General features: G+C 40.9%; 1 protein-coding gene and 1 long non-coding RNA gene across 2 annotated transcripts in view; one reads left to right on the top strand and one right to left on the bottom strand.

The window, feature by feature from the left end:
• Window positions 1-6,725: 6,725 nt before the first annotated feature.
• On the bottom strand, window positions 6,726-17,074 carry LOC120569524. Its single transcript, XR_005640885.1, has 3 exons — window positions 16,925-17,074; window positions 8,406-8,515; window positions 6,726-8,247 (listed from the first exon to the last, which is right to left on the bottom strand). It is a non-coding gene; the product is annotated as an uncharacterized LOC120569524 (long non-coding RNA).
• The window catches only part of LOC120569522 (aryl hydrocarbon receptor-like), a 47,224-nt gene continuing 36,055 nt past the window's right edge, over window positions 16,449-27,617 (top strand). Inside the window, exon 1 of the mRNA XM_039817381.1 lies at window positions 16,449-16,913. Coding sequence (XP_039673315.1) covers window positions 16,855-16,913 — 59 coding nt within the window. The 5' untranslated portion in view covers window positions 16,449-16,854. The remainder of the gene's footprint in view (window positions 16,914-27,617) is intronic.

Consider the following 27,617-nt stretch of genomic DNA (forward strand, 5'->3'; position numbering starts at 1 on the left):
GTCCTTTGCTAAGTGTTGTCTTGTAGATTACACGTTTGAGTACGTCTAGTCGTTGCCTGAATTTTGATCGAAACATGTCTGTTACTGCAAAAATCAAAATATGATTACAGTACATAACGGGCTACATTTATAGGTTTAAAAAAATAAATGTAAAAATGAACACATTTTTTACAAAACAACCCATTTTAATTTAGCCTCCCTGCGCTTATGGTTCGGATAAATAGTTGTCAATAGATCATTTGTTTTGTCTATGAAATTACCATTATTACCCATTGTAGTTCCACCAGAGCCCAAGTGACATGTTGAAGTTGCTTGTTTCTGATATACATCAATGTATCAGATGTATTGTATTCTGCAATACATCTGATCAACAATCCAAAACTCAAAGCTATTCAGTTTATAACTAAATAAGCTTTAAATCCCCACATTTTATAAGGCCGAACTATAGGTGTAAGCATTTTGCTTGAAAACATTAAGCGATTATCAAAAGTTAATTACTAATTGATTAATTGACTATCATGTGAGTTCTGTAAGCAAAACTACTTGTGAGCTAAAATTGCTAATGTTCTTCATAAGAATTGACTATAATAATCCTTTTTGTCATTGTCTTTAATGCAGCCATAATCTATTCTTATATTCCTGTGAGGACCCACAGTCCATGCCCGATGTTTGTCTCTGTCTTTTTACCAGCAGGTGGCAGTATTCACTTGTTTTAAATAAACCTGCCTGACCTCAAAACGGTGTACTCATAAACAAATGTTTTCATTTCAATGTCACCGTCTGCAATGGAAAAGTAGGTAGGAAACCGTGTTGGAAAGTATTTATGTAGGCCACATTTACTCAAGTACTGTATACTTAAGTACATTTTTTAGGTACACTGTACTTCTACTTCACTACATTTCACAGGAAAATATAGTACGTTTTACTCCATTTCCTTTATTTTAAAGCTGTAGATGAGGCCCTACAACTACCAGTTACTTTGCAGATTAAAATTATTAATACAAAATATAATGGCCATATAAATTAGGATGTATTACTGTAGATTAAACTCCAACAGTATGTATTGTTCAATTGTACGTTTGATACTTATTTTGATACTTTTGGATTTTTACTTAAGTCCAATTTTGAATGCAGGACTTTTACTTGTAGCAGGATATTTCTAGTACTTCTTCCACCACTGGCAGGAATACACATTGGCCACTTCTTCGACCTATAGTTAGCGGGACGGCTAAAAGTTAGAGCACTGGCTTGGACCAGGCTCATGAGACAGATGGGATAAATAATTTAGCTAGATTTGTTCCCCCCCACCCCCCCACAAGAAATGTAAACAGCCATAACACTATACACTCACTGACTGAAAAAAAGTATCTCTGAGGTTTTGCACGTGATGGTGTGAACAGCAGGATTTAAACCACATTACCCTGCCAGATACAAACAGTGTGTATCTGGGGGAGGGAATTGCCCCCTCAGGCCCCCTTTGTGGAGCCTGAAGTGACATGATATCAGTTTCTTTTTCTGTCACTGCAGCCCTGAGTTCAGCATGAAAGGGAAAACCTAAGTTGGCCAGAAGGTAGTCTAATTATACAAATGTGTTTTTAATCTTCATGATCTGGACTGGAATTTATACAATGTGGGTCTAAACTATGCCTGACATCTCATCCTGTCTTTTTACGGCGATGACTCACCAATAGGTCAGGTGTAGCGTGGTGGAGATGCTGTTGATTGGATCATTATAACACGAGCGGTTATTGTAACACTGGTCTACAAGGAAAACGATACCTGAACAAATGGTTATAAATAGTTCCCTCTGGTTTCACTGTGATAGTAATGACTTTACACATATTCACTCACCTTCTGATATTAGGTTGGCTCATCTTTGCCTGCACTTTCCCTTACAGCTACGAGCTCACTACGCTCACACATGAATTCCCGAGACTTTACATAACTCCTACAGTCTGTCGGCACACAAGTGTGACTCACTGGCTGTTTCCTCTGTAGGCTCAGAAACCCCCAATGTAAACATGGCAGACAGTCAACTACACCGCTTCATATTTCAAAGGCCATTCAGTATGGGCTCTTAGTAGTTAACTTTGTGAAACAAAGTGCAGGCAACAAAAAAAAACGTAGTTAGGTTTAGGAAACAATGACAAAATGGAGGTACATGTAACTGCGTCATGGACTATAAGGTCAAAGGTGTAATTTATGGGGGGGAGTGGGGGCCAAAACTGGGCTTTTTTCAAAGTTTTAATCACGTTTTCAATGTTTTTGTCACTTTTTCCGACATTTTTGCCGTTTTTGTTCAACATTTTTGTTTCTTTTTTGCCGTTTTTTTCAAATTTTTGACTATTTTTCACGTTTTTGTTGCCTTTTTAAGTTTTTTTTTGTCTAAGTTTTTGGCGCTTTTTCCGACATTTGTCACCTTTTGACTTTTTTTCAAGGTTTTCGTCGCTTTATTACAAACGCAATCAGCACCTCCCCCAATGTTAAAACCAAAGTTACGCCCTTGTATAACGTCCATAAAAGTCTGTTAATTTCCAAAATTGACCGTTGACTTTTGGTTTTACACAGGACACGAGCCCCATTCTCCTGAGTGAAAGTCCTGTGTTTGTTTGAACCTTGTTTTGGCGCTCTTATAGTTTTGTCACCTTACTTCTTCGTTTGCTCTCACGATAATTAATTGTGAAACAAAAAATATGGGTCATTATGAGCTGCTTGCTGAATCGACCTATACGGTCGTTTTCTCGTTTGTTTTTGGGAGGATAGAATAATAGAAGAAACTTAATGGGGCAAACCTGTCTCCTGGAGTACAATTTAATGTATATCTGCAAAGTTGCATTATGATCATACAGGATTTATTTACAAGAAGATTGTTTTCACCACAAAATCCACTTTTGGCATGATTCACTTTTCTGATGGTTATGTTTAGGAAACTCGAAGCACATGGTTATGGTTCTGGGAAATCTTGTGGTCTCGGTTTGACCCAAGACAGGATGTGTGTTTTCTTTCAATATTTAACCAAAACGGTGATATTTCCCTAACCAAAACCATCGTGTTTCCATTGTCAAAGCCCTGTAGCTTTGCCCCATCCACCCTTTCTGTGACGTCTGTGTGGTGCAAGAACATTGCAGTGTGTCGACTGGAAAAACTTCCCACGCAGGAATTACGTTTTCTCCAAAACGTTATTAGGCTAAACTATTTAGCTGTGTATATAAACTAAATAAAAAAAAGAATTTTAGGAGACCATAGGCGATCATAATCAAAAAACGGTTTCTCTAAAGCATAACTACTAACTTTCTAACTAAAGCACAGTTAGAAAATGGATGGAGATATCTTTTGCACAGGCAGAAATGTTAACCTGCTCTTGACAGGTCAGTGGGTTTACCAAAAACACTGGGATTCATCTTCTGGGGGCTATGAAAATCCAAAATGGCAGTCGAGGTTTATCTTGTTTTGGACTGACGGATGGATTGATAGCCCGACCACATTTCTTATTTTTGTCAAAACATTTCGAACGTCTTGCTCTTATTATATATATATTTTTTTATTCCACTGATGAAAAAAGAACTGGCAAAACTAGTTTAATTTAATAGATGACACAGCAGATTGGAAAGAAGTTGCAACGTGTACGGAAAGGGAATGCTGTGAACGAAATGTGTGCAAGCAATAGGTCTCTGCAGCCGACGTTGAGAAATGAATACATTCTCATGCACACAGTTACGGTACAGTACCAAACACTTTCCTGTGTTCACATCCTGACACACAGAGACGCCCCACCCCAACAGGAACCCGAGTAATTAGTCAACAGTAAAACAACAATACTCTACATTCAGGTCTCACGGCTGCAGCCCTGTGAGGCCAGCTTAAAGGGGTTTGGCAAATATATCTCTTGCCAAATTTCCGTTGGTTTTTACAGCAGGTTTTATTTCACTCCTCTGTAGTTTGGACTGGCTTTAACAGTGCCAGCAGGGAGGAGGTTTGCCTGCATTGTTTATCATTAGAACAACTCAAAAGCATGGCAACCAAAATAGCTTGCATTTTCTGCCCTTCTCTCCTCACCTGCCTTAAACCATACAAAAGAAAACTTGGCAGCAGTAACATGCTTCATCTTGACTTTATCAAACAACCTTTGTTCCAGTGTTTCCAATTGTGTTTTGCATCTGTAATGCATCTTACAATTGAAAAAATAAGACTAATTGACGTAAAAGATAAACTGGATTTATAATGTGGTGTTGATGGACACTGTTGTTCCACATTGAAGCTTTATATTGTGGAAGATAGATAGATAGATAGATAGATAGATAGATAGATAGATAGATAGATAGATAGATAGATAGATAGATAGATAGATACTTTATTCATCCCGATGGAAATTGTAGGCATCCAGTAGCTTAGACAACCAAACACAAAAGACACACATATATCTCGCATACATAAAAATCACTCACAGAAATGTAAAGAGTTAAAGGTGCTAAGGTGGTAGTGTAAAAGAGAATAGTGTAGGGATTGATCAGTGCAATAGCTTATTATTAAATATTAACTGTGACTATGAAAAGAGAAGAATGTAAACAATGCAATACATTACAATAATAATAATTCTTTGAAATAATGTTTGCTGACTACAGTATTTATGGAGCAGTCTTTCCTAGTTGCAGCTTGGCTGACATCTTCGGGGTCACGCCTTGTATCATCTCCCGTTGTCGTAATTGTTGGTGTACTAACTGGCGAAATGGTGCACTCTCAACGTTAGACCATGTGATGTTACATAAAGTCTCCGTGTGAAAGTGAACAACGCAGGCGAGCAATTTTGCAGAGTTGCGTAATTTTGTGTGTGTGTGTGTGTGTGTGTTAAAGGGTTCATAGCATTTTGCAACAGTCTTTGGGATGCGAGTTATTTTGACTAGCGCTTAAACCATTAATCACTCATTAGTCCACTAACAGAAAATAATTGGTAACTGTTTTGATAATCAATTCATCATTGAAGTCATTTATCAAGCAGAAATGTCAAACATTCTCTGGTTTCAGCATCTTCATTTCCCAGATTTGCAGTGTAGTTCCATTTTCTTAGCAGCAAACCTTTTTAATAGGCACTTTTTGCTATTTTCTCACATTTTATAGACTAAAACAATCAACTGATTAATCAATAATGAAAATGCGGCCCCCAATATTGACACTACCAAAATGTATCTAAATGTTTTTTGGTTTTTTTCACTTATTGCATGTCCATTTCTAGCCTGGTGTTCAACCCTGATGCTAAAGCTTTTGGGAGTATCATCAAATCCCATAAATATGTTTAAGGGTTGTTAAGCAATAAGGAGGCAGTGTGAACCTCTGTGTAATTTTGATGTGCTTTTTGGCACATACAAAATGGCAGCCAGTGATTTAATGTCAATTAGAGGAAGCATGTGGCTGTCTCATAAAAATATGTAATGCCTTCAGATTTTTTTTTTTTTGATCATCACAGTGAAACATTTGTCAGTGTTCACATGCCAATGCAAAAAGTTTTCCCCTTAAGTTTTCCCTTAATGTTAAGTAGCCACATATGGGACACGGGAGGAAAATGGTAAGACCTGAAAGATTGTGTGCTGTATTTGCATATATTTGTTTTGTAATAATATGATATTGTGAAGTAGGGGCAGGACCTAATGAGCTATTTGCTTCTGCCTGCTCCTTCTCAAACTTATACTTTTTAATTATTTAAATTTTTCTTTGGTAAATTCTGATTGTTTGCATTTGAATTTTGGGGTTTTAATAAAAAAAACATTGTTGATTGTTCGAGATAAACAATAAAATGAAATGAAACCCATGACCGCTTGTATGTAATTCCTGTAAAGGTTACTGTTCCAGTGACACCATTTTTTTACTCTAAAAAGTGCATTTCTGCTCTACTTTCTTTTTTTATTTTGACTCCCAAAATATAAACAAAAGACACACAATATTGCTAATGAATCAACATTTAATGAGTCCTGCCATTTCTCACCCCCTCAAACCAGTAACAGCATGCACGCCTCAAACAAAATCAGCCACAGACATTACTTTCATTCAATTTCTTTTTTTCTCTTTCTCTTTCTTTTTGCTCTACTTTCTTCAGTCTCTCTGTCCGGCTGCCCCACCGACCACACAGTAGTAACTTCCATACTCGGCTAATGACATCGCACATGAAACTAATTGACCACACAAGTGCAAATGAACAGGAATCCTGACACTCACAGGGCGCTTTATTATACGACCTTCTCTTCATTTTAATGGCGCCGTGGTTGAGGGTGTAATGGATCACAGTTAGATCCCACCGTGTTAAAAACTACCCTCCTGTCCTTCACACGCGATTCTTCCCTTTCCCAGAGGGCAGCAGTTCTGCTTCATGTCAAGCCTCTGCCTGTTTGAAAAAAGGGACTCTGCAGTCCACAGAGAGAGAGAGCTGATGAGCCGACCGATGCGCCGCTGTTTGCTTCTCCTCCCCTTGTTACTGGCGCAGCATCAACTCTTATGGAAACCCACTCCCACCACCAAAATCAAATACACTAATAAAGTTTGAAAAGCAAAAAACAAAAAAGAAGAAAACTCAAGTTTATTGTAGTAAATCTGAATTATTACTTCATGTTAAGTGCCTCGAAATAAGGAGTTAATATCTGATAATTATGATAATGACTTGGAAATTATGTAGCAGAAATTCAGACACAATGTATTCAATTTTTATTTTTATTTTTTTTTTTTTTTTTTACACTTAATTCATTCAGGGTAGGTTTGCTGACCATGGATGGTGTGGGTACGCGATCTGTGCCGCCTGCCACGATCCGACATGCGCGAGATGTTCGCGCATGAGCAGACGATAATCCTGTTTCGCGCGCTGCACCACCTGTTCCACGCTTGCGCAGCTTTTGCAATGAAGCGCAAAGGGGGAGTGTGGAGGAAACTGACGGTTTGCAGTGACAGAGAGACTCAGACTCCATTCCACATGTAACCAAAACGGCTGTATGTTCATGTTCATGTAACATGTAACCTCTCCCTTATTATTTTGGTTTGGCAACCACGTAAACACCTCGCAATGCATAGCGTGAGCTACGTTTTAAAAACATCGCAACATCCCCACACCACACGTCACAAAAATTACAATGTCGCCAAGGCGTCGTACACGGACGTCGATATGCGGTTGTGGACCAGTGACGATAAGTACTTCATTTAAATATCTTTTATAAAGCAGACCGGCCGTGAACTGCATAATGAATAACATTGAATGTAGCCTACAAAAATATGCCGCCAGTTGTGCCGCCTGGCCCGTCAAGTGTTTCAACGCATGCGTGATACAAATGGTGTGGGGAAACCGTCAGGTTTTCTACTACGCATTTATGCGCATTCGCATATCGGATCGTGCAGGCAGCGCACATCGCGTACCGACCGATGGTAGTCAATTTAACAGTGTCCCGCTCGACACACACTAATTAGGACTAAGGGAGTCCAAATTGGGAGATAGTACCTCATAAACACTTCCTAGTAATATAGAGATATGAAGTCATACATTTGACTAGGAAAGTCATCATTGTTCAAATAAATGATTTTGACTTTGACTTTTATTAGAATTTTTATTGTTGATCATTCCTGACAAATGCGTTCATTTTCCCGGTGTGAATGATCTTCCATACCTCTTGCTCAGAGCAAAAGGAAATAATTAATCACACTGCTCTACAAGTGTGCTGCTCGTTGCCTCAGCTTTAAATACTTTGTCTCTGAGCGCAGCGGACCCCAGGACAAGACTGAACTGTTCGAATGAGGAAATCAAAACCGTAAAAAAACAGTGTTGTAATAAGTTTGAGGGAAGTTATGCAGTGGGTGGAGAACAATAAAAAGGCAGTGAGGTAGCTGGCCTTCCTGAATGGAAACCACTGCTGGCCTGAATAAAACATTGCTCTAAAGTTAGTGAGAAATAAAGACATTGAGCCGGGTGTTGATGGCTGTGCACCGGTGTCTGTCACACAGGAATGCGCCAGGGCCAAATAAACAAGCACCCAGAGTGGATTAAATGCATGGGAACAGTTGCACAGGGCTCACCAGCAACCACAAGCCAAATTCTGTGGCATGGCAGCTGCCATGTTCACATGTCCCCATTTCCCTCAGTGCTCGGCTGCTGTGTTCTCCTGCTCAACGTGTGGGTCTCGGTCCCAGCCCGTGGACCGGTAGGTTACAGCTATAACGAGCTCTCGGGGGAGCGGCCGGCTGGAGATGGCGATGTCAACATCAACTGATTTGACAGTGCTGCAAAAAAAAAAAAATAAACTCACCTCTTTCAAGTTGATTTTTCATGAACAATACTCCACAAAGTCGTGGAGTACTGTACAGTATTCCACAGTATATTATATAGCCTATTGTATTCCTATACTGTATTTTCAACTTCTGAACCATTTTATTATTACCGTTTCATGTCTTGGGTCTCGGATTGACACACATGTTGACACAGGCGTGACGTAGAAGTAGTTCTTCATTTTCGCCAGGCAGGATTGTCATGACTGGATACCAAACGCTACTACATAAAAGACAGAAAAGTAATGTGATTACATGCAGATTACCACTACGCTCATGAGCAATGATGATGGTGTACTGTATGTATCAAATCAATCATCAAAATTGTATTAAAGGGAAAATTGTTTTTTTCTCAACTACTTTCACAGATTCAGTTACTGTAGTATTTAAAAAAAATTTTTTTTGGGGGGGGGGGGAATAAAGCTACAAAGAAGTTCAACCAGGGATGTGCACATTACTACCTCCCCCCCGCCACCCCCTTCAGCCGACTCTTCAAAGATGGAGCTGTTTCCAAAAGAAACCTTACAATTCTGAATAAGTTCTATAATGTACCTTTTTAATTTCTCGTTAACGCACTTTTACTGACTTGGCCCTTTTTATCCGGAACACTTATCCGGTCATTAGGTAGCTGTCTGATTTGTTGAGTGATGCTCGGCATACTCTCCCTCACTCTCTCCACTGGAGCCTCGTGGTAGGGCCTTATCTTGAATAGAATTATTAGAATCATAATGAAGAAACTTATACAGTATACTGTACTGCTCACTGCTAAAAGACATCTGAACACAGACACAAGTGCTGCCAGTTGACCTTTAGACTGTGACTGCAATGATTCTGTTTGAGATAACTTTTTTTATGATTTAGCGCCATAAATATTTGTTTATATATATATATATATATATATATATATATATATATATATATATATATATATATACACACACACACACACACACACACACACACACACACACACACACACACACACACACACACACACACACACACACACACACACACACACACACACAATCAATGTGCAATGACAGATGTAGCTCTTTTTAGATCCAAACTCAAAACCTATTTGTTTAGACTGGCTTTTAATACGCAGTAGTGGTGTGACAATTTCCCTCTCCTCCTCCTGTTTCTATGTTACCTTTTTCTGATTTTACTGTTTTCAATGTTTTCATTCTTTTTATTGTATGATATGTTGTTTTATTCTTGGTTTCTGACGTAAAGCACTTTGGATACCTGCTGGTTGCTGTAAAGTGCTATATATATATATATATATATATATAAATAAATGTTGCTTGATTGATTGTTGACAACAATTAGCCTGTAACCTGTGCACGTCCCTGAGTTCAACACCGGTGATCAGACCAACCCACCGACAAACAAATGCCACAAGGTTAAGCTTTGTTGTTTGCCGACCGTTTCTAAAATGTAACGTCGACAGTTAGTGCCGGAACTCAAAATCAGCAGACTGTAACTATGACTGTGAACAGGTCCTTTTATAGATCATTCGTAGCTATTGCGAGGCAAAGAGTATCCTTCCTCAGAGGACAGAGACATGTCAGTGCTTCCATGTCAAAGCCTCCACCCCGGGCGTCTCTCAGTCATCCAGCAGTCAAACTGTCAAACGCTGCTGAAGTTCCTCGTGAAAGCATGACATGTCTGCTTTTTTTTTTTGTTGCCATGTGTTTGTGTTTTTTCCCTTCTGTTTATTCAGATGCTAATTAGGAAACAACAGTGCATGTTTTAAAGGTCCCATGACATGGTGCTCTTTGGATGCTTTTATATAAACCTTAGTGGTCCCCTAATGGCGCTTTTCCATTACATGGTACCTGCTCGACTCGCCTCGACTCTACTCGCCTTTTTTGGTTTTCCATTACGAAAAAAAGTACCTGGTACCTGCTAACAAAAGGTGATGTGAAAACCTGCAGGCTGCTGACTGGTCGGAAAGAATCGTCACTGATCACTGCATTGCTAGCGAGAGACGGCATTTTTAAATAGTTTAGCCAGTGGTGTTTTTTTGCTGCCGGAGGCTTCACGCAGAGCTTTCTCCGTAGCATACAAGTGGCCTGATGGTTATACTTGTGCGCTGGTGTGTGCATGTGTGATGTGTGTGTGTGTGGGGAGCTGGTGAGCGAGGGAGAAGTGAGAGAGTGACGGCGATTATCTCCGCCCGCAGTAGCCCACTTGGAGTCCATATATATGTGAGAGAAACAAAGTGTCTCCCCTGTTCTTTCTGACCACGGTGGGAAGTCTGGAGCAGTAAACGTTAACTATCTCTTTGATATCATGTTGTTTACGGAGACGGAGAACCAGGAAATGAGTCGGGGAAAAGCAACGCTACTAAGCCACGACCAGCTATGACGACCAAACACGCTGAGGCGGTACTAAAATCGGCAATGGAAAACTGACGCACAGCGCGTCGAGGCGAGTCGAGGCGAAGTCGAGCAGGTACCATGTAATGGAAAAACGCCATAATACTGTACCTGAAGCCTTGGTGCGGATCGGGACGAATTTTTCTGTCCGAGGCCGGCCCGCGTCCGACAGAGCCGTGACCGAACCCGGCCCGAGCCCGACAGGTATTAAGAAATTTGTGTCTGAGCCCGACCCGAGCCCGACCCAGTTAAAATCTAATTTTTTTCCCTCATACTAATGACACAAAGCCCGCTTTAGTTAAGCAACTGTAGGAAGGCATTCGGAAATGTCAACAGATGAGCGCATCAGCGCACACGGGGCAACAAGCGCACGTTAATCAGCTGTTAACATGTTCAATGGGTTAACCTTTCCTGATCGCTTCGTTTCCGACCGTGATCAGAAAACCAGGAGAGACTGGTTACCTCCAGGGCCGACGTTATAACACGAATAACCACTAACTCTGCTCCGGTCGCATCTACAACACGTCTGCTTCCTCTTTCTCTAGCTCTCTCTTCTGCCCACTTACCACACACACACACACACACACACACACACACACACACACACACACACACACTGAGCTCTCTTAAAAAGAGCCGCAGCACCATTTTACAACAAATGCCTTATCGCGCTGATGTGACCGACCCCGACCCCGACCATCATTTCTAAATATCTTTCCGAACCCGGCCCGGCCCGTCGGGACCCGTCGGCCTCGGGTCGGGTATCCATGCCTTACACTAGAGCCAGTCCCACAATGAGCTTTCCTTAGGATGTGCCATTTGTGTGTCTGTAGCTATTGAGGAGGAGAGAGGGGGGGAGGGGGGGCAAGGTGGAGGGTGGGGGTGCGGCCTTGACCAACTGCCACTTTTCTCATTTGAAAGCCATGATGTCTCTCTCTCTCATGGGTGGGCCAAATTCTCTGGGTGGGCAAAGCAGAGAAAGGGGAGGTAACCTTGCTCCTTATGACCTCATAAGGAGAAGATTCCAGAACAGCTCATCTGAGCTTTCATTTTCTCAAAGGCAGTGCAGGATACCCAGGGCTCGGTTTACACCTATCACCATTTCTAGCCACTGGGGGACCATAGGCAGGCTGGGGGAACTCATATTAATGTTAAAAAACCTCATAAAGTGAAATGTTCATGCCATGGGACCTTTAACAATATAGTGGCATGAACAATAAAACTGTGTCCGTAGAAAAACTGGCTCACCAAAGACGGCAAAACAAGAAACAATCCTCGAATCAAAGCGTGCATTTAGAGGTGAAATAATTCACTCGTGACACAAAAGGCAAAAAACACGTTGCTCATTGTGTGTGTGTGTGTGTGTGTGTGTGTGTGTGTGTGTGTGTGTGTGTGTGTGTGTGTTGTGTGTGTGTGTGTGTGTGTGTGTGTGTGTGTGTGTGTGTGTGTCTGTGTGTGTGCAGAATGCAGTCCGGATTTTAATGTCAGCCTGTCATGATTCAAAAATAAAAAGGGCTTTGTTTTGCGCCATCAAGGAAACAGAGTTTAGTATTTGAACTATTGACAAAACTCCAAGCGGGGAATGTGAACATGATAGACGGCTGTTATAAGGAAGTACAGTGTGCCCAAGACAAACACTATCTGTTTACAGATGAACGCTGGGGAGGGCTTAGGGGTGTGAATGGTCTCCATGGCAACTGTCGCTGATGTGTGGCGAGGTGAAGTACCAGGATTTCAATCAGCGGAATAAATCAAGATTATACAGATTTCTGTATTTATTTATTGTTTGGGTGAAAAAAAACCTGTCAGTATACAAGCTGTTCTAATTTGTTGTTTCCGATACCAATCGTACTGTGTGGTTAGGTGTCATATATTGTATTATGTTTTAACAGCTGTATACTACTATCCCTGTATGGATGTGATATGATTTCTATCTTTGTTGTCGTTTTGGCTCAGGTTAAACTCTTTGTGAAACATGAACAAACAATGAACGCCCCAGAACTTTCTTTTATTCTCCAGTTTAACATAAATAAACTACTTTTACGTAGATTTTCTTTAGGGCTTTATAACGTGGTATCGGATCGGTGCATAAACTCCAGTACTTCCCGATACTGATACCAGCGTTTTTAGGCAGTATTGGAGCCGATACTGATATAGTACTCTACTATACCAATACTGGTATCGGTATCGGAACATCTCTAATACACGGCACCACAAACTGCAGCCTCCGAAATGACCTTAAAGTCCAATCAACAAGTCGGTCTGGCCGAGAGCCCATTCAAGCCCATTTCCAATTTTTCCCAATCGAGGCACCAATCACAACCGTCGAGGCGGGCTTTACACCATGACGATACCGCAGCAATGGCGAGCAGCTTTTTGTTTACATTCAACATGACTGCCTCCAACCCGTTGATGCCGCTGTCGCTGCTGCGTCACCCGGATCGTTGGTCTGATTGGTTGAAGGACTATCCAATTGCGCCCAGAGGCATTTGAGCGACGTCCGTTGGCCACGCCCCCTTGGGAAATGAGCTGTGAATGAAGCTTGCACAGCCAGGCTAAATATTATAACTTTCATGATGGTGAGATTTGCTCAAGAACTGTTGTATCAGACTGCATTAGTTTTAGCTAGGTGTGTCTAATAAACCTGCCATGTCTTCATGTTTTCAGCCGGGAGTCCATTTATCATTTATAACGTCGCTGTCGGGCAATGACCTCGAAACGCCATATTTCATCATATTAATTTCCTTTCATAAATCATGTCTATTAATCACCCTTTACGTACATCTGTGGGTTTCACATATTTTGACGTGGTGACTCCATCTGAAGTAAATAGCTCAATTAAATGTTTTCAAATTAGCCTTTTTTTTTATTTCCTGAAAAACAACAGTTTTGGACATACAAGGTTTTCACCCAACGGCAATGATAGACAGTATAAACCGTTAATAAATGGTTTATTACACAAGAGTTAGTCGAAAGCAGATTTAGGCCTAAGTGTTTTAATGTAGCCTATTATCAACTCCATAGGTGGAGGCTGCTGTATATACAGATCATGAATGACGATATAGTAAAACCCAATTGAAAATATAAAACACGTCCTACAGGAGAAATTATAACTGACAAATATGCACATTGATAACACAAAAAATTCACATTATAGTGCGTTATAAACCATTCAGTGAATGTTTGTAAATGCTAAATAGGGGGACTTAAAGTAAAGTGTTAGTGTCCATCAACAGCACATTTAAAAATCCAGAATATTTGATCTGCATACTGACTAATTTCACCACTTTGTCAGGATGAATACACTACTACACATACTCAAAACCAGCTAAAAAAAAAAACCACATACTACACAAAAACATCATATGGCCAAATGTATGTTGACACATCTGTGACTACTTTTGGTCTGGGGCTGTTCTCTGTGGTTTGAGCTGTTCTCCTTAGTTCCAAGAAACTTAAAAGGGAAGACTTAATGCTACAGCATACGAGTTTAGACAATAGTGTGCTTCCAATGTTGTGGCAGCAGTTTGAGAAAGGCCCTTTCCTGTTTCAACATGACAATGCCCCTATGCACAGAGCCAGGTCCGTAAAGAAATGGTTTTTCAGTTTGGCGAAGAAAAGATTAAAGCGCACTGGGGAGGAAACATCGGCCAACATCAGTGCCCGGTATCGCTAATGCTTTTGTGGCTGAATGGGAGAAAATCCAAAATGTTGTGGAAGGCCTTAAAGGTCCCATGGCATGAAAATTTCACTTTATGAGGTTTTTTAACATTAATATGAGTTCTCCCAGCCTGCCTATGGTCCCCCAGTGGCTTGAAATGGTGATAGGTGTAAACCGAGCCCTGGGTATCCTGCTCTGCCTTTGAGAAAATGAAAGCTCAGATGGACCAATCAGGAATCTTCTCCTTATGAGGTCATAAGGAGCAAGGTTACCTCCCCTTTCTCTGCTTTGCCCGCCCAGAGAATTTGGCCCACCCATGAGAGAGAGAGACATCATGGCTTTCAAACGAGCAAAGTGGCAGTTGGTCAAGGTCACACCCCCACCCTCCACCTTGCCCCCCCCCTCTCTCTCTCCTCCTCAATAGCTACAGACACAGAAATGGCACATACTAAGGAAAGCTCATTGTGGGACTGGCTCTAGTGGCTGTAATTCTGCAACAAGGCTTAATTTCGGGAAAGAGACTTCAGATCCAGTATTAGGGGACCACTAAGGTCTATATAAAAGAGACTTCAGATACAGTATTAGGGGACCACTAAGGTCTATATAAAAGAGACTTCAGATACAGTATTAGGGGACCACTAAGGTCTATATAAAAGAGACTTCAGATACAGTATTAGGGGACCACTAAGGTCTATATAAAAGAGACTTTAGATCCAGTATTAGGGGACCACTAAGGTCTATATAAAAGAGACTTCAGATACAGTATTAGGGGACCACTAAGGTCTATATAAAAGAGACTTCAGATACAGTATTAGGGGACCACTAAGGTCTATATAAAAGAGACTTCAGATCCAGTATTAGGGGACCACTAAGGCCTATATAAAAGAGACTTCAGATCCAGTATTAGGGGACCACTAAGGTCTATATAAAAGAGACTTCAGATCCAGTATTAGGGGACCACTAAGGCCTATATAAAAGAGACTTCAGATCCAGTATTAGGGGACCACTAAGGTCTATATAAAAGAGACTTCAGATCCAGTATTAGGGGACCACTAAGGTCTATATAAAAGAGACTTCATATCCAGTATTAGGGGACCACTAAGGCCTATATAAAAGAGACTTCAGATCCAGTATTAGGGGACCACTAAGGCCTATAAAATTAAAAAAAAAAAAAGAAAAAAAAAAAAAAAAAAAAAAAAATTTTAAATTTTTTTTTAGGGGGAAAAAAAAAAAAAAAAAAAAAAAAAAAGAAGAAGAATAAAAGGGGGAAAAAAGGTCTATATAAAAGCATCCAAGGAGCAGCATGTCATGGGACCTTTAATGCCCCTTGTTTTGGAATGAGATGTTAAATCACATATTGGTGTCATGTGTGGGTGTACACATAGTTGGTTTGAGTGTTACCATAGATTTGGTCATGTAATAAGGTAAAATAGGGGCCTGAATAGGAGCATAGTTTACAAGTTAAAAGCCCCCATTATGATGCTTTTTGATTCGCCTTAGGGCAAAACCTTGTAGATGTTTATCATCTACTCTTGTATAAAATATGCAGGAGCTAGTGGCCATACTGGACTTTGTATTGCTTGAAGCTGAAATGTAAATCATTCACATGCCAAGAAGGGCTTTTAAACCCATCTCTAATAAGAGTCTCTTGGATTTAGTTTGTGTACTTTTATTAGTTTAAATAAATCAGTTATCATACACATTCTAAATAAAGGAACACTATAAAGTGAATGGGTGTATGCCAGAGATCCTTGCATAGTTTAGGTTTAAATTACAACAGCATACAGAGTGATATAGTGGGGAAAGGAGACTATAAAGCCAAGTTGTAGTGAGTTACAAAAACGATATCATATGTGCATCAGATATTATGGAAGTTATTAGGGAAACGTTTCTACAGTATTTCCTGCTGTGGTCAGAAAACTCAGCCAAAGAACATATTTTCCCAACTAAGTCCAAAAAATCACAGCACACTCTGGATATTACAAAAGCAGAAGCAAAACATGCTCGACAGGCACAAAGATTCCAGTCCACCTTAAAACATACAGCTCTGACAGACCGTTCATACACATTTCCTGAAAACGCCCCGTGCAAGGAGAAGAAAAAAAAAAAAAAAAGGAAAACTCAAGTGACTCTGAATGATAATAATAAGGCTGCGTTGTTTATCCAAAGAAGGGGGTTGGACTTCTGCTCAATTCGCCAAACTCTTCTAAATTTCCATTTTCTTCCCCTCTCACAAAACTTCACCACTTTTGTGTTCACACGACTGCCTCAATCTCACTTCCACCGCACCGCCGACCAAGGTCAGAGTCAGTGACCGCCCACTGGAACTGGCAACGCGGCACCGAACCTCTGCGGACCCCGGCGGCAGCTTTTTGTTTTTCTTGGGAGTTGGACTCACTGGCCGAATAAACGACGGAGTAACAGACTGTGACCTGTACGTATGGAGGAAGCCTCAACAACGAAGGAGTAGCTAAATAAGCCCAAACAAACGTTTGTGAAGTTATACGAAGTGACACCATGTTGGGAAACCCAGGATCTTATGCTAACAAGAAGAGGAAGAAGCCTGTTCTCAAACAGTAAGACTTACCAGTAACTATTGTTTGTGTTAAGAGATTTTCTCTTCAACGTTACTTTATGCATTCCGTTTTTGTGGCTATTTCGAGTATGTAAAACTATACACATACGGGGGAAAAAAACAACCTAGTACGTAACGTAACGTTCAACGCACCTGGCATCTGTAGAGCCTAATGTTGACTTTCAGTTTACTTAGATGAAATGCTGCAAGTTATATAAAAATGTGGGCATTAAAATGAATGTTTACATACTCGAAATAGCCACATAAACGGAATATATATATATATATAAGCTGTAATAGAGATTGGCTCATATTCGATAAGTTATTTAATCAAATAACACATCTTTGCGAAAATGAAAGATAGACCGAGTTAAGGTCGACCGCATCCTCCTATTTTCTGTCATCGATATATCAACTATATGTATCTATAACTCGAAAGCAAAAGTGGTCAGAATAACGAGGAACACCCGGTAAAGTGTGGTCTTGTTTTTTGCTTTGACGATTATGATCTCTTGTGGTTTTGTTTCTCCACTCTTGTGGACTACCTTAAGAATGCGTCTAGCTCAGATCTGGCATGGATATCTTGCACTCGCGCATTAATCACAATCAAGTTGGAGAGTCGGCTGCTGCTCTCACGCGATGCTCCGAGGAGGGCGGAGGGAGAGGGCTCGCGGGTTTCGAGTATGTTATTGTAATCTGATATGGCCTCGCGCTCTGTGTGTGTGTGTGTGTGTGTGTGTGTGTGTGTGTGTGTGTGTGTGTGTGTGTGTGTGTGTGTGTGTGTGTGTGTGTGTGTGTGTGTGTGTGTGTGTGTGTGTGTGTGTGTGTGTGTGTGTGTGTGTTTTTTTTGGAAGTACAGAAATGTGCTTAAATGAAAGTATACATATATACAACAACATAGAAATACTGCAATACATATACAAGTTGAGGTTTTGGTCAGTTGAAGCTCTCGGCAGAGTTGAGTTATTAATGCAGTAATGTTGGAGCTGGTCCAGGTGTAGTTTGACTACTACATTACAGTATTTTGTGGGACTCTTTAAAATGCATTATGTGTAAAGTTGCAACACAACAAACGATTGTTTTTTGTATTACTGATTCATCTTTAGATTACTTTCTGGTTTAGGAAACGTCAGGAAATAGACCCACTGTACGAAAAAGATAGTTGGTGGAGAACAGAAAAGAGCTGAAAGGAGAGTAAATGTTGGACATTCCTAGGTTGGCCCAAAGTTTCATACTTCAATTATGAAACTTTTAGCATAAAAGTTACACCGAACTCCTGCTGATTAAAGGCGTCAGGTTTTCTGGTCTTAATGTAAAACAAATGCCCTCCATTACAATTCAAAACACATTACTGCTGTTCATTTTAATTATTTGATTGACTTTTAATACAGGGGTTAACAATAGACAAGCTAAATCCATGCAAAGGTTGGTTTACATAAGTAATATTTGTAATGTGATGGCGATACTTAAAAAATGAATAACAGCGATAAAACTTTAATTTAAAATCATATTGTCAAACACAGATGGACGATAAGGCAACAGATATATATATATATGTATGTATGTATGTATGTATGTATGTATGTATGTATGTATGTATGTATGTGTGATTATAGTGATCTGGCAACTTGGGTATAGGCTGTTCCCAGTATAAATCCAAAAATAAAAAGGTGGCCTGTGTGCAGACGTCTGTGTTTCTGAAGATGTGGGACTGTGCAGTGAGTACTGAGGTTTCCTGGACAGCCAGCTGGGCTCAGCTGCACAAAGGCACCATTGAGCCTGACTGTAAAAAGCGGTGGTCACTACCCAGGGGCATTCCATGGCAGATCTAGCCATCCAAATTCTCTCTTTTATTACCATGGACGCCTTCTGTGTATGTTGCCAGTCTCCTCTGCCATGCCTCCTGATCCATTATTAAAATACCCATGCAATGTATTCTGCTTACTATGTCTTAAAGTGCTCATATTATGCACATTTTCAGGTTCATAATTGGATTTAGAGGTTGTACCAGAATAGGTTTACATGGTTTAATTTTCAAAAAACACCATATTTTTTGTCGTACTGCACATTGCTGCTGCTCCTCTTTTCACCCTGTGTGTTGAGCTCTCTGTTTTAGCTACAGAGTGAAGCATCTCACTTCTGTTCCATCTTTGATAGGAGTCGCACATGCGCAGTACCTAGGTAAGGACTACTAGCCAGTCAGAAGCAGAGTATGAGGGTGTGCCCTGACAGTACCGGTAAGGACTACTAGCCAGTCAGAAGCAGAGTATGAGGTTGTGCCACGCTAGCAGCTAGGCAAGCATTATAACATGTGTTACAAAGTGACCATGTTTGTCTCTGAAGTAAAGGCTGGACTACAATAGAGCTGTTTGGAGCAGTTTGTGAACAGTGTTTTCTGTTGGAGATGGTAAGTCCCTTTGGGGTGGACTTTGGGCTTTTTCACTTTGTAAACCTATAACGTGCACAAAAAAGATATATAACACAATAAAGGAAAGGGAAAAAAGCCAACAGCATAAAATGAGCACTTTAAACTCTTAGAGCAACTATTTTGTTAGTTTGCAAAAGGACTGGATCCGAATATTTGAATATTTGTTCGTTGGGTAATAATAATAATAATAATAAATTGAATTTATATAGCGCTTTTCATGGACTCAAAGTCGCTTAGGTATTCCATTTTCAATTTGGGGATTTGAATATTCTTTTTTTTTTTTTCTTTCTTTCTTTCTTTTAATACTGTAATAAAGTTGAGACAGATTCAACTTTTGGAGAAACGCAACCCGACGTCACACTGCGGTTGGCTGGTCATGTAACCGGCGATCAGACTCGTCAGTCCGTTTTGAGGCTGCGTGAGACAGTACAGTACAGTACACAGGAAACATCCCTGCCTCTATGGCTGCCACAGGAAAGTGTTTAAACACGAAACGTAAGCACTGAACTGCCCAGGAGTTTGTGTAACAGCTGACCGCAGCAACAAAGCACAGTCGCTCCGTCTCTTTTCTTTTTCGTTTTTCCTGAAATGAAGCTGCCTTCAAGCGCGGTCGTAAATGTCGAGATCTATAAACAATCTGACGGAAAACAATAACCGTGAAATATAAAGTCTGCTTGGTGCTACATTGGGGGGGGGGTTAAATAACACATAAACAGGACGTCACACAAATGAGCCATTCAGGTGCCACCAGCAAAGCTTTGAATATTCGCTGTTGATTAGTACCAAACGCAACAAATGGTAAACGGGACCGTTCTAGTTTGCAAGCGACATTATTGTCATGTATTAACACTGGGTCAGGTTTAACTTCACATGTCAAAAAAATAAGTAAGTTCCCCACGGGGATCATCATGTCGTCACAAGCCCACATTACTACTCAAACTATAGTCTCCCATGTTGACAAGAACCGACAGTGACTTATTGCATTGCTTTTGTCTTTATGTACCTGCAGCGCTGCTGAATACACACTAACAACACCGAAAATGGAATCTGCTTTGTCCTTCATGTGTATTTGAGCCCTGTATTGCTTTTTCAGCAGTAGCATCACTCCTACAGGTTACTGTGGAAATAGGAGTTCATTATAGTGTATATGGCTCATTAAAGCCCCCCCCCCCTCCCCCAGTGAGTACGGTACAGTGGTAATGTGTACTCAACACACAGAGTACGTGGATTATCAGTCATATGCTTTGTGTGACTAAGCAATTTTTTTTTTTTTAGCAAACAATGGCATCCTTAATAAGAAGGCATAATAAAAAAGAAGGCATAATATGCTTCACCAGTGCAAATGTGGGTTTTTTTTTGCACAGTAATCTCAATGGACCAAACACACACACACACACACACACACACACACACACACACACACACACACACACACACACACACACACACACACACACACACACACACACACACACACAGGCAGACATGCTGATAAGAGGTTTGGCAGAACGCCATAACAGTACGAGTGAACAGCAACAAAGTTGCTCTTTGTTCTTTGCCCTTTTGTTTCAGTTTCAAAGACGAGTCCTCGCTTAAATACTTTTCTCATTGTCTAACAGTCTTTCAGGAAGAACGTCTCCATCTATGCCAATGGTTTGAAATAAAACCTCTGTGCACAGCTAACAATAGAATGCCATAGTTTGTTGTGTATGTCGAAGCTGTGTTAGAAAATGAAACAATGTAGCTTACAGTAAAACTCATTTTATGATTGTTATATTATCATCATCTCTATAGAAGCTGAAAGCCGTTATGTTTATCTATCCGTCTAATATGTCGTCAGGTAGCCTTTGACTGTGCGGTGGATCAGGGCAAAGCAAACGAGGCAGCTGTCGCTCAGTTGGTAGAGCTGGAGGTTCGATTCCCCCGGCTATTATTGTCCATGTGTTGAAGGGCCCAAAAGGAAGACACAGAACCCCTAATTGCTTGTGTGGGGGGGGACTTTTTTCTGTTGTTGCTTTGTACAGAGTTCTCTGCCAAGTAAATGTAATCGAAATAATGACTCAGAACGGGAACTTGGGTTTTTTATTTTTACAGTCATGATGAGTAGCGCCAGAGTACTGTGGAACAGTATCTCTAAAAGTAAAAAAAAAACACAGCAGGGTTTGCGCTATGTAGCAGCGGCGCAACGCCGCTCCTTCAGCTGTTGTCAGAAATGTCATAAAGTCGTAATTATACACGGCTCTGCAGAGCCGTCTGCTCTACTGATCTCAGGCGAAGGGTCAGCCGCTCTCTCTCCCCTCTGAGGCTGAACAACTGGAACATGAAAACCGCACTCACGCGGGTCCCGTGAAATATGACAGCTACAGTTTAAAAAAAATAGCGTTGGGCACACTGACTTTGATAAATTGACTGTTTAACAGTCCCTCCAGAAAAGCGCGATTATGCGATCGCATAATTCAATGCATAATCAGCCAAAGTCCGCATATTTATGCGGGGGCCGCATTTCTTCAAATACGCCGCACTTTTTCAAATACGCCGCACTTTCGCTGCATAAATTGGCGATTTCCGCGCAAAATATACGGGGCTTGCATGATTTCATAATCCCCGCATTTTTGTTGCAAGAAAGTCCCATATATATTTTAGCAGAAAGTTGAAAAATGTTGCGTTTACTTCACACAAGAGCAGCCATTTTCCCCTGTTGCCATGGGAACGTTATGAAGTGACGTAATTACGCAACGTGAACATCATCGGAAAACAGGGTGTTGGGGGAATCACTTTTTTTCTTCTCTTTTTCATCAAAGTTCCCGCAATTTCATCACATAAAATTGCATAAATATCCCGCATATTCCATCGCATTTTTTAAGAAAACATGCCACATAATCAAGGATTTTTGCCTGCAACAATTACAAAAAAACACCACATTTTTCTGGAAGGACTGGTTTATCAGACCCCAGATGAGACAAGAAGCTAACGTTAGCGAACATACGTTAGGGAACGTCAGCGAACGTTAGCGAACATTAGCGAACGTTAGTGAAAATTAGCGAACGTTAGTGAACATTAGCGAACGTTAGTGAACATTAGCGAACGTTAGTGAACGCTGCGGTCCCTCGGCCTCTGACGCCCCGCTGCAGGAGACGCTGTGTTCCCACAACACGCTGTATTAACTTCACTGTTTAAAACGCTCCAAACCAACATTAAAAAGGTAGTAATCTTCCCTCAGCGTTTAGTTTTGTTGCTAAACTGTGTGTAAAATGAGCGGTGACGTTAAATCATCTGTTTCAGGTAACGGCACCCTTTGGGTACCGTCTATTTGCTGGATTGTTCCGAGGTAACCGTCGGTAGCTAACGTTAGCCGATAAGCCCGTTGACAGCAACTGTAGTGTTCATATTTATGCACCATGACACATAAAGCTAACTGTTGCAAAAAAAAAAAAAAAATGGAAGGTAAGGTTTTCAGGTAACATTACTGTTGACGTTCAAAATGGCTTGTTGATCTTTACATTGTTAGTTCAGTTCCTGTCCTGGCCTGGGCTGGGACACAGTTTGATAAAGTACTTATTGGACTTTAACTTATCATTGCACTTACAATAACGAGCGTAGCTGTCCTCAATTTAGGTCATTGTGTCTCAGCTCCGGTTTTTCATGCATCCACCGTGGCGCGCGCGTTAGTCGCTCAAGGGGGGGGGACTGAGCAGCAGCCCCGCCCGCTGCAGAGAGCCGACAGGATTGAAACAGCAGCAGCTTTCAGCAACTTTAGAATGCAAAATCGTCACAGCGTACATTGATGGTAAAATGTGTACAGGTATGCATGTATGCCTCGACGCAGAGGTCCAGGGTTCGAATCCGACCTGTGACGATTTCCTGCATGCCTTCCCCCTCTCTCTCTCTCCACCCTTTCTCACCTAGCTGTTCTATCAAAAATAAAGGTGGAAAAGCCCCCCTCCTCCCCCAAAAAAAAAAAAAAAAAACTGACCTGGAGCCAGTGTTTGTAAGTTGGCTCTAAAGAGTTTGTGGCTTGCTCCCTCCCAGAGGATGGTAGGTTCAGTGGACTCCAACTTTATCTCAGCATGAGCATAAAGTAACAGAAAACCTCAAAGTTTGGATTGATTGCAGAACGCTTCTCTGTAAGATATTGTTTAATACAACTGCCTTTGTTCACTCTTCATCTTTGTCTATGGACGTTTATGCACAACAAATTATAATTAGTTATTTGGTGTAAGTTCTCCATTCTCTTTTTTTTTTTTTTTACCTCTCTGTCTGGACAGCTCTTTGTAGGCTAAGGCCTGCTTTTGTAAACTATCCTATTTCCAAATTTGCAGTCTGTGTTTCCCAGCAGCCCAGTGTGTATAGAAAGTACGCTTCTCCTACTTCTGAGCCACACAGTCATCCCTTCTGGATCTGGCAGACGCTCCGCCTGCTTGGAGCAGACAAATGTGCGTCAGTGTCATTACAGCAGACTGAGAGCAACATGGCCTGCCTTGACTCTGAGACGGGGGTGATTGGGTTCAGAGTACTTCTCTTTTGCTCTCGAGATAAGAAAAACCAAATAGAAATTGAGGGATGAGCCGAAACATATGCCTTAATTCCTACAATTAACGTCTGCTGCTCAATCCCGTGATCCATAGCAAATCAAGGTGGAAAAAAATGGTTCTGAATGCTGGCTTTTGTCTCCGTTAGACATTTCTTGAGAGTGAGATCAGTCCTGCTCTATTTCTGAGAAGGTACAGCTCGGGTTTGAAGCCAGCAATCAAGTTCAGGCTGCATTCCCTGCAGACTATTCAGTGGCAGAGGAGGACATTTTATAGCCTATCATTAACCAAAGTTTCGGTAAAGAGAAAAATTGAGAGAGGAATTTAGGTAGGTAATTTGCAGGCTGAAACTGCAGATATGCTTTGGTAGTAATAGGCCTGGATAAGTTGTAATATAAGCTAAGGATGCGTTTTAGGGCTGAAACTAACTGATTTCATGTGATTTAGATTTGGCCAGCCTGATAAAGATCACTGATTGGTTCCTCTTCATAAATAGTTACAGAAAACTCCTGCTTAAGGACATCTGAAAGAGCCACAACCTTTTCCTCATGTTTAAGAGTCACCTGTAAGGCTTTGCAATACATTGATAGTAGTCTATATCCACGACGATCCACTTCCGGGATTGCTCTGTTGCCGACGGAAAATCCGCCAGATTTCACTCATTTAGGCCGGATATCCGTTACCTTGGGCTTCCTTTGTGTTGGCACTCTGATCTCTGGTGGATTTCTGAGGACTATGGTGAACTGCTCCTCAGATCTCTGCAGGGTAAATCCAGACAGCTAGCTAGACTACCTGTCCAATCTGAGTTTTCTGTTGCACGACTAAAACTACTTTTGAACGAGCACACGTTCCACCAAAACGTGGCTCGAGGCTATTTTGCAGAGGCGCCGTTGCTCCGTACGGCTCTTAGCGCCGCCCAAAACGATTGCGATTGGTTTAAAGAAATGCCAATAAACCAGATCATGTTTTTCCCCCATCCCGGAATGCTGTGAGGACTAGCCAGACCCTCCTCCACAGCGCTGTGCAGGAAGGTCTGGCAATGTGAGACTACATTGATAGCAATCATATCAATCAATCTATTATTGTAATCATACCATGGATTTATTTTTTTAATTCCTATTTCTATGCAGACCAGTATGACTTAGTTGACAACCAGCTGTCCAGAAGCATAAATCCAATACTTCAATAATAATTGTAAGGGTCTTTTAATGTCAACAGATCCAATCAAGCATATACAGATTTATTCTTGCTAGGTCTTGATCTGATTGGGTGTCCACATCATGTACATGTATGCAATTGGACAGCAAGTCTACCATCAGCCTGCTACTGTCAGCTGGGTCTCAGTCAGTTTAAACAGCTGTAGACTCTTTTTTTTATTATTATTTTTGTGGCCATTTTAGGCCTTTATTTGTATAGACAGCAGAAGACATGAAGGGGGGGAAAGAGAGGGTAAAATGAGCAAAGGGCCGCAGGTCACAGTCGAACCCGCAGCCGCTGCGTCGAGGAGTAAACCTCTACATATGGGCGCCTGCTCCACCAGGTGAGCTACCCAGGCGCCCAGCTGTAGACGCTTGCTTTAATACAAATAAAAACTAGAGTCCACTATCAGTTTCATGCTCAGGATGCGAATGTTGGCCAAGTAAATGTTTGAGTTTCCAATTAAGTTAATTAGCCTTGATCATTTCATATTTCATAACATTATTTAATCGCTTTCACAGTGCACACAGAGAGGCTTTTGTCAGCACGTAAATTAAAGACATGCTTTTTGGCAGAGGGTTGTGCACTTCAGGATTTGTTCGTTAAACGCTGTTAAACTAAACAACAGATTGGCCCATGCTTATTAACATCACATTCATCTCATTTGGTAAATAACCTCGTTAGCTCGTTAGACTCCCCACTCCTGCAAATTGCGACTGCTGTATATTTAAAACCTTCTGGTCTGGCAGAGGCAAGGAGACGGTGACTAAGCCCGGCAGCTGGCGCTTGTTTTGCAGAGATTTTGACGCATGCGATGGATCATTTTTCCCACCCATTTGAGGATGTGCGCGTTTTGACATTCACCAGACTCGACTAATTTAACAAATAAATCCACAAAACGCTAAGACCGTTGGAAACTAAATTATGAGATACTTATTTTGACCTAATAAGTCATAAATGTGAGATACTACGATTGAATCCAGTAGCTATCTTTTATACTATCATAGTTTTGGTTGACTTTGTCATAATTGTTATGTACTTAGAGACTCATCTTTTCCTTTTCTATTTCTTCCCTGGTAGGAATGAGTTTTCAATAAGTGTCCTTCATGAAAGGCACTATATAAATAAAACTTATTATTATTATTATTATTATTATTATAAGATGCAAGCAGTGTCAGAAATTAAGGGGGGAAAAAACAGCAAAAATGCCCCAAGAAAAATGTGATTGAGAGGCAAAAATTGCCCTTAAAATTTAGAGAAGAAAAAGAAGATATTTACCAGTTTAGGCCAAAATCCTAATCCTACACTAAGCCATCATTTTATTTTCATGTAATCCATCTAATTTCCATTCCCATCTCTAACACAGCCACACACACAAACAGTGCTGTTACATATAGCCTAAATGCCCTGATAATAGCAATAGCATGCTTTTTATTTACTAGTGTTGGCACAACGCAGCGATTACTGTATGCATTTTAATCTGGGCTCATTTCACACACAAAAAAAACAAGCAACTTTATGCACTAATTACAATTTTGTCCCCTAAAACCTTTTAAATGCCCTGATTTTTAGGACACTGGGGGGTGAAGTTGCCCCCCAAATGTAAACGTGCTACACTGGCTGTAAGTGTCTTTCTCAGCAGGTGTGTAGTGGAGGAATGATAACAGCGGTGTTGTGTGGCGTCCCCGTTGCACCCTTCCACTGACACTTGGTTTCCCTCCCGGTGTAGCCTAACACGTGTGTCTGATTTGGGAGTAAGACATGTATCTCCAGCGAGCCTCGTGACTTTTGATTTTGCACTTGGAGCATTGGGTGGTCTCAAACCCTTAAAGTGAAAGTCAAGCAGAACAAATAAAGCTGCTGTCATGGTAAAAATGCTTTCAGTTTTGACAAACGACATAAGTAGTCAGTGGAATGACTTGTGGTAACGTATGTTTTGTGCTATTTATTCTGGGCTGAAGATTGTGTCCTTGAGAAACTGTTGACATGTCCCATGTTTTAAAAGAGAGTGGACTGAATCTGCTGTTCAAAAAGCCCAAACATACCAGTCCATCTTTCACTAGAAACGACAACAACCTCGCTGATTGCATTATCTTATTTTCAGACAGCTGTCGAGTAGACAGACAGCCGACAATCCACCAGTTGACAATTTAAGCAGCAGATTTCATTGTTGTCTTATTTGAGACTTAAAGGATTCAGCCTCTGTGAAGCTAATGTCAGCCTGATGCGGCTAAATTGCATCATTATTCTTCATGACAAAACCTTAGCCTCAGCTGTTAAAAAGTCAAATGTCAAAACATTTTATGCAGCACAATTCAGTATCATCTGCTAAGACGCTGTGCAGGCCAATTGAACACAGTGCTATTTCCTTTTATATACTGGTGAGTTTCTACTTTTTTTCTTTATAGAGAGCTAAACTAACTTGAAAAGGTGAAACATGATACCGTTTTGTTCCAAGCTAAAAAACGTATCTTGTACCGTAATAAAAAATAAAATGATACTTATTGTGCTGCCATTCAACAGCTCCATCTTTCTCTCTCTCTCTCTCTCT

The sequence above is a fragment of the Perca fluviatilis genome, chromosome 12, assembly GCF_010015445.1.
Source record: "Perca fluviatilis chromosome 12, GENO_Pfluv_1.0, whole genome shotgun sequence".
Lineage (NCBI taxonomy): Eukaryota > Metazoa > Chordata > Actinopteri > Perciformes > Percidae > Perca > Perca fluviatilis.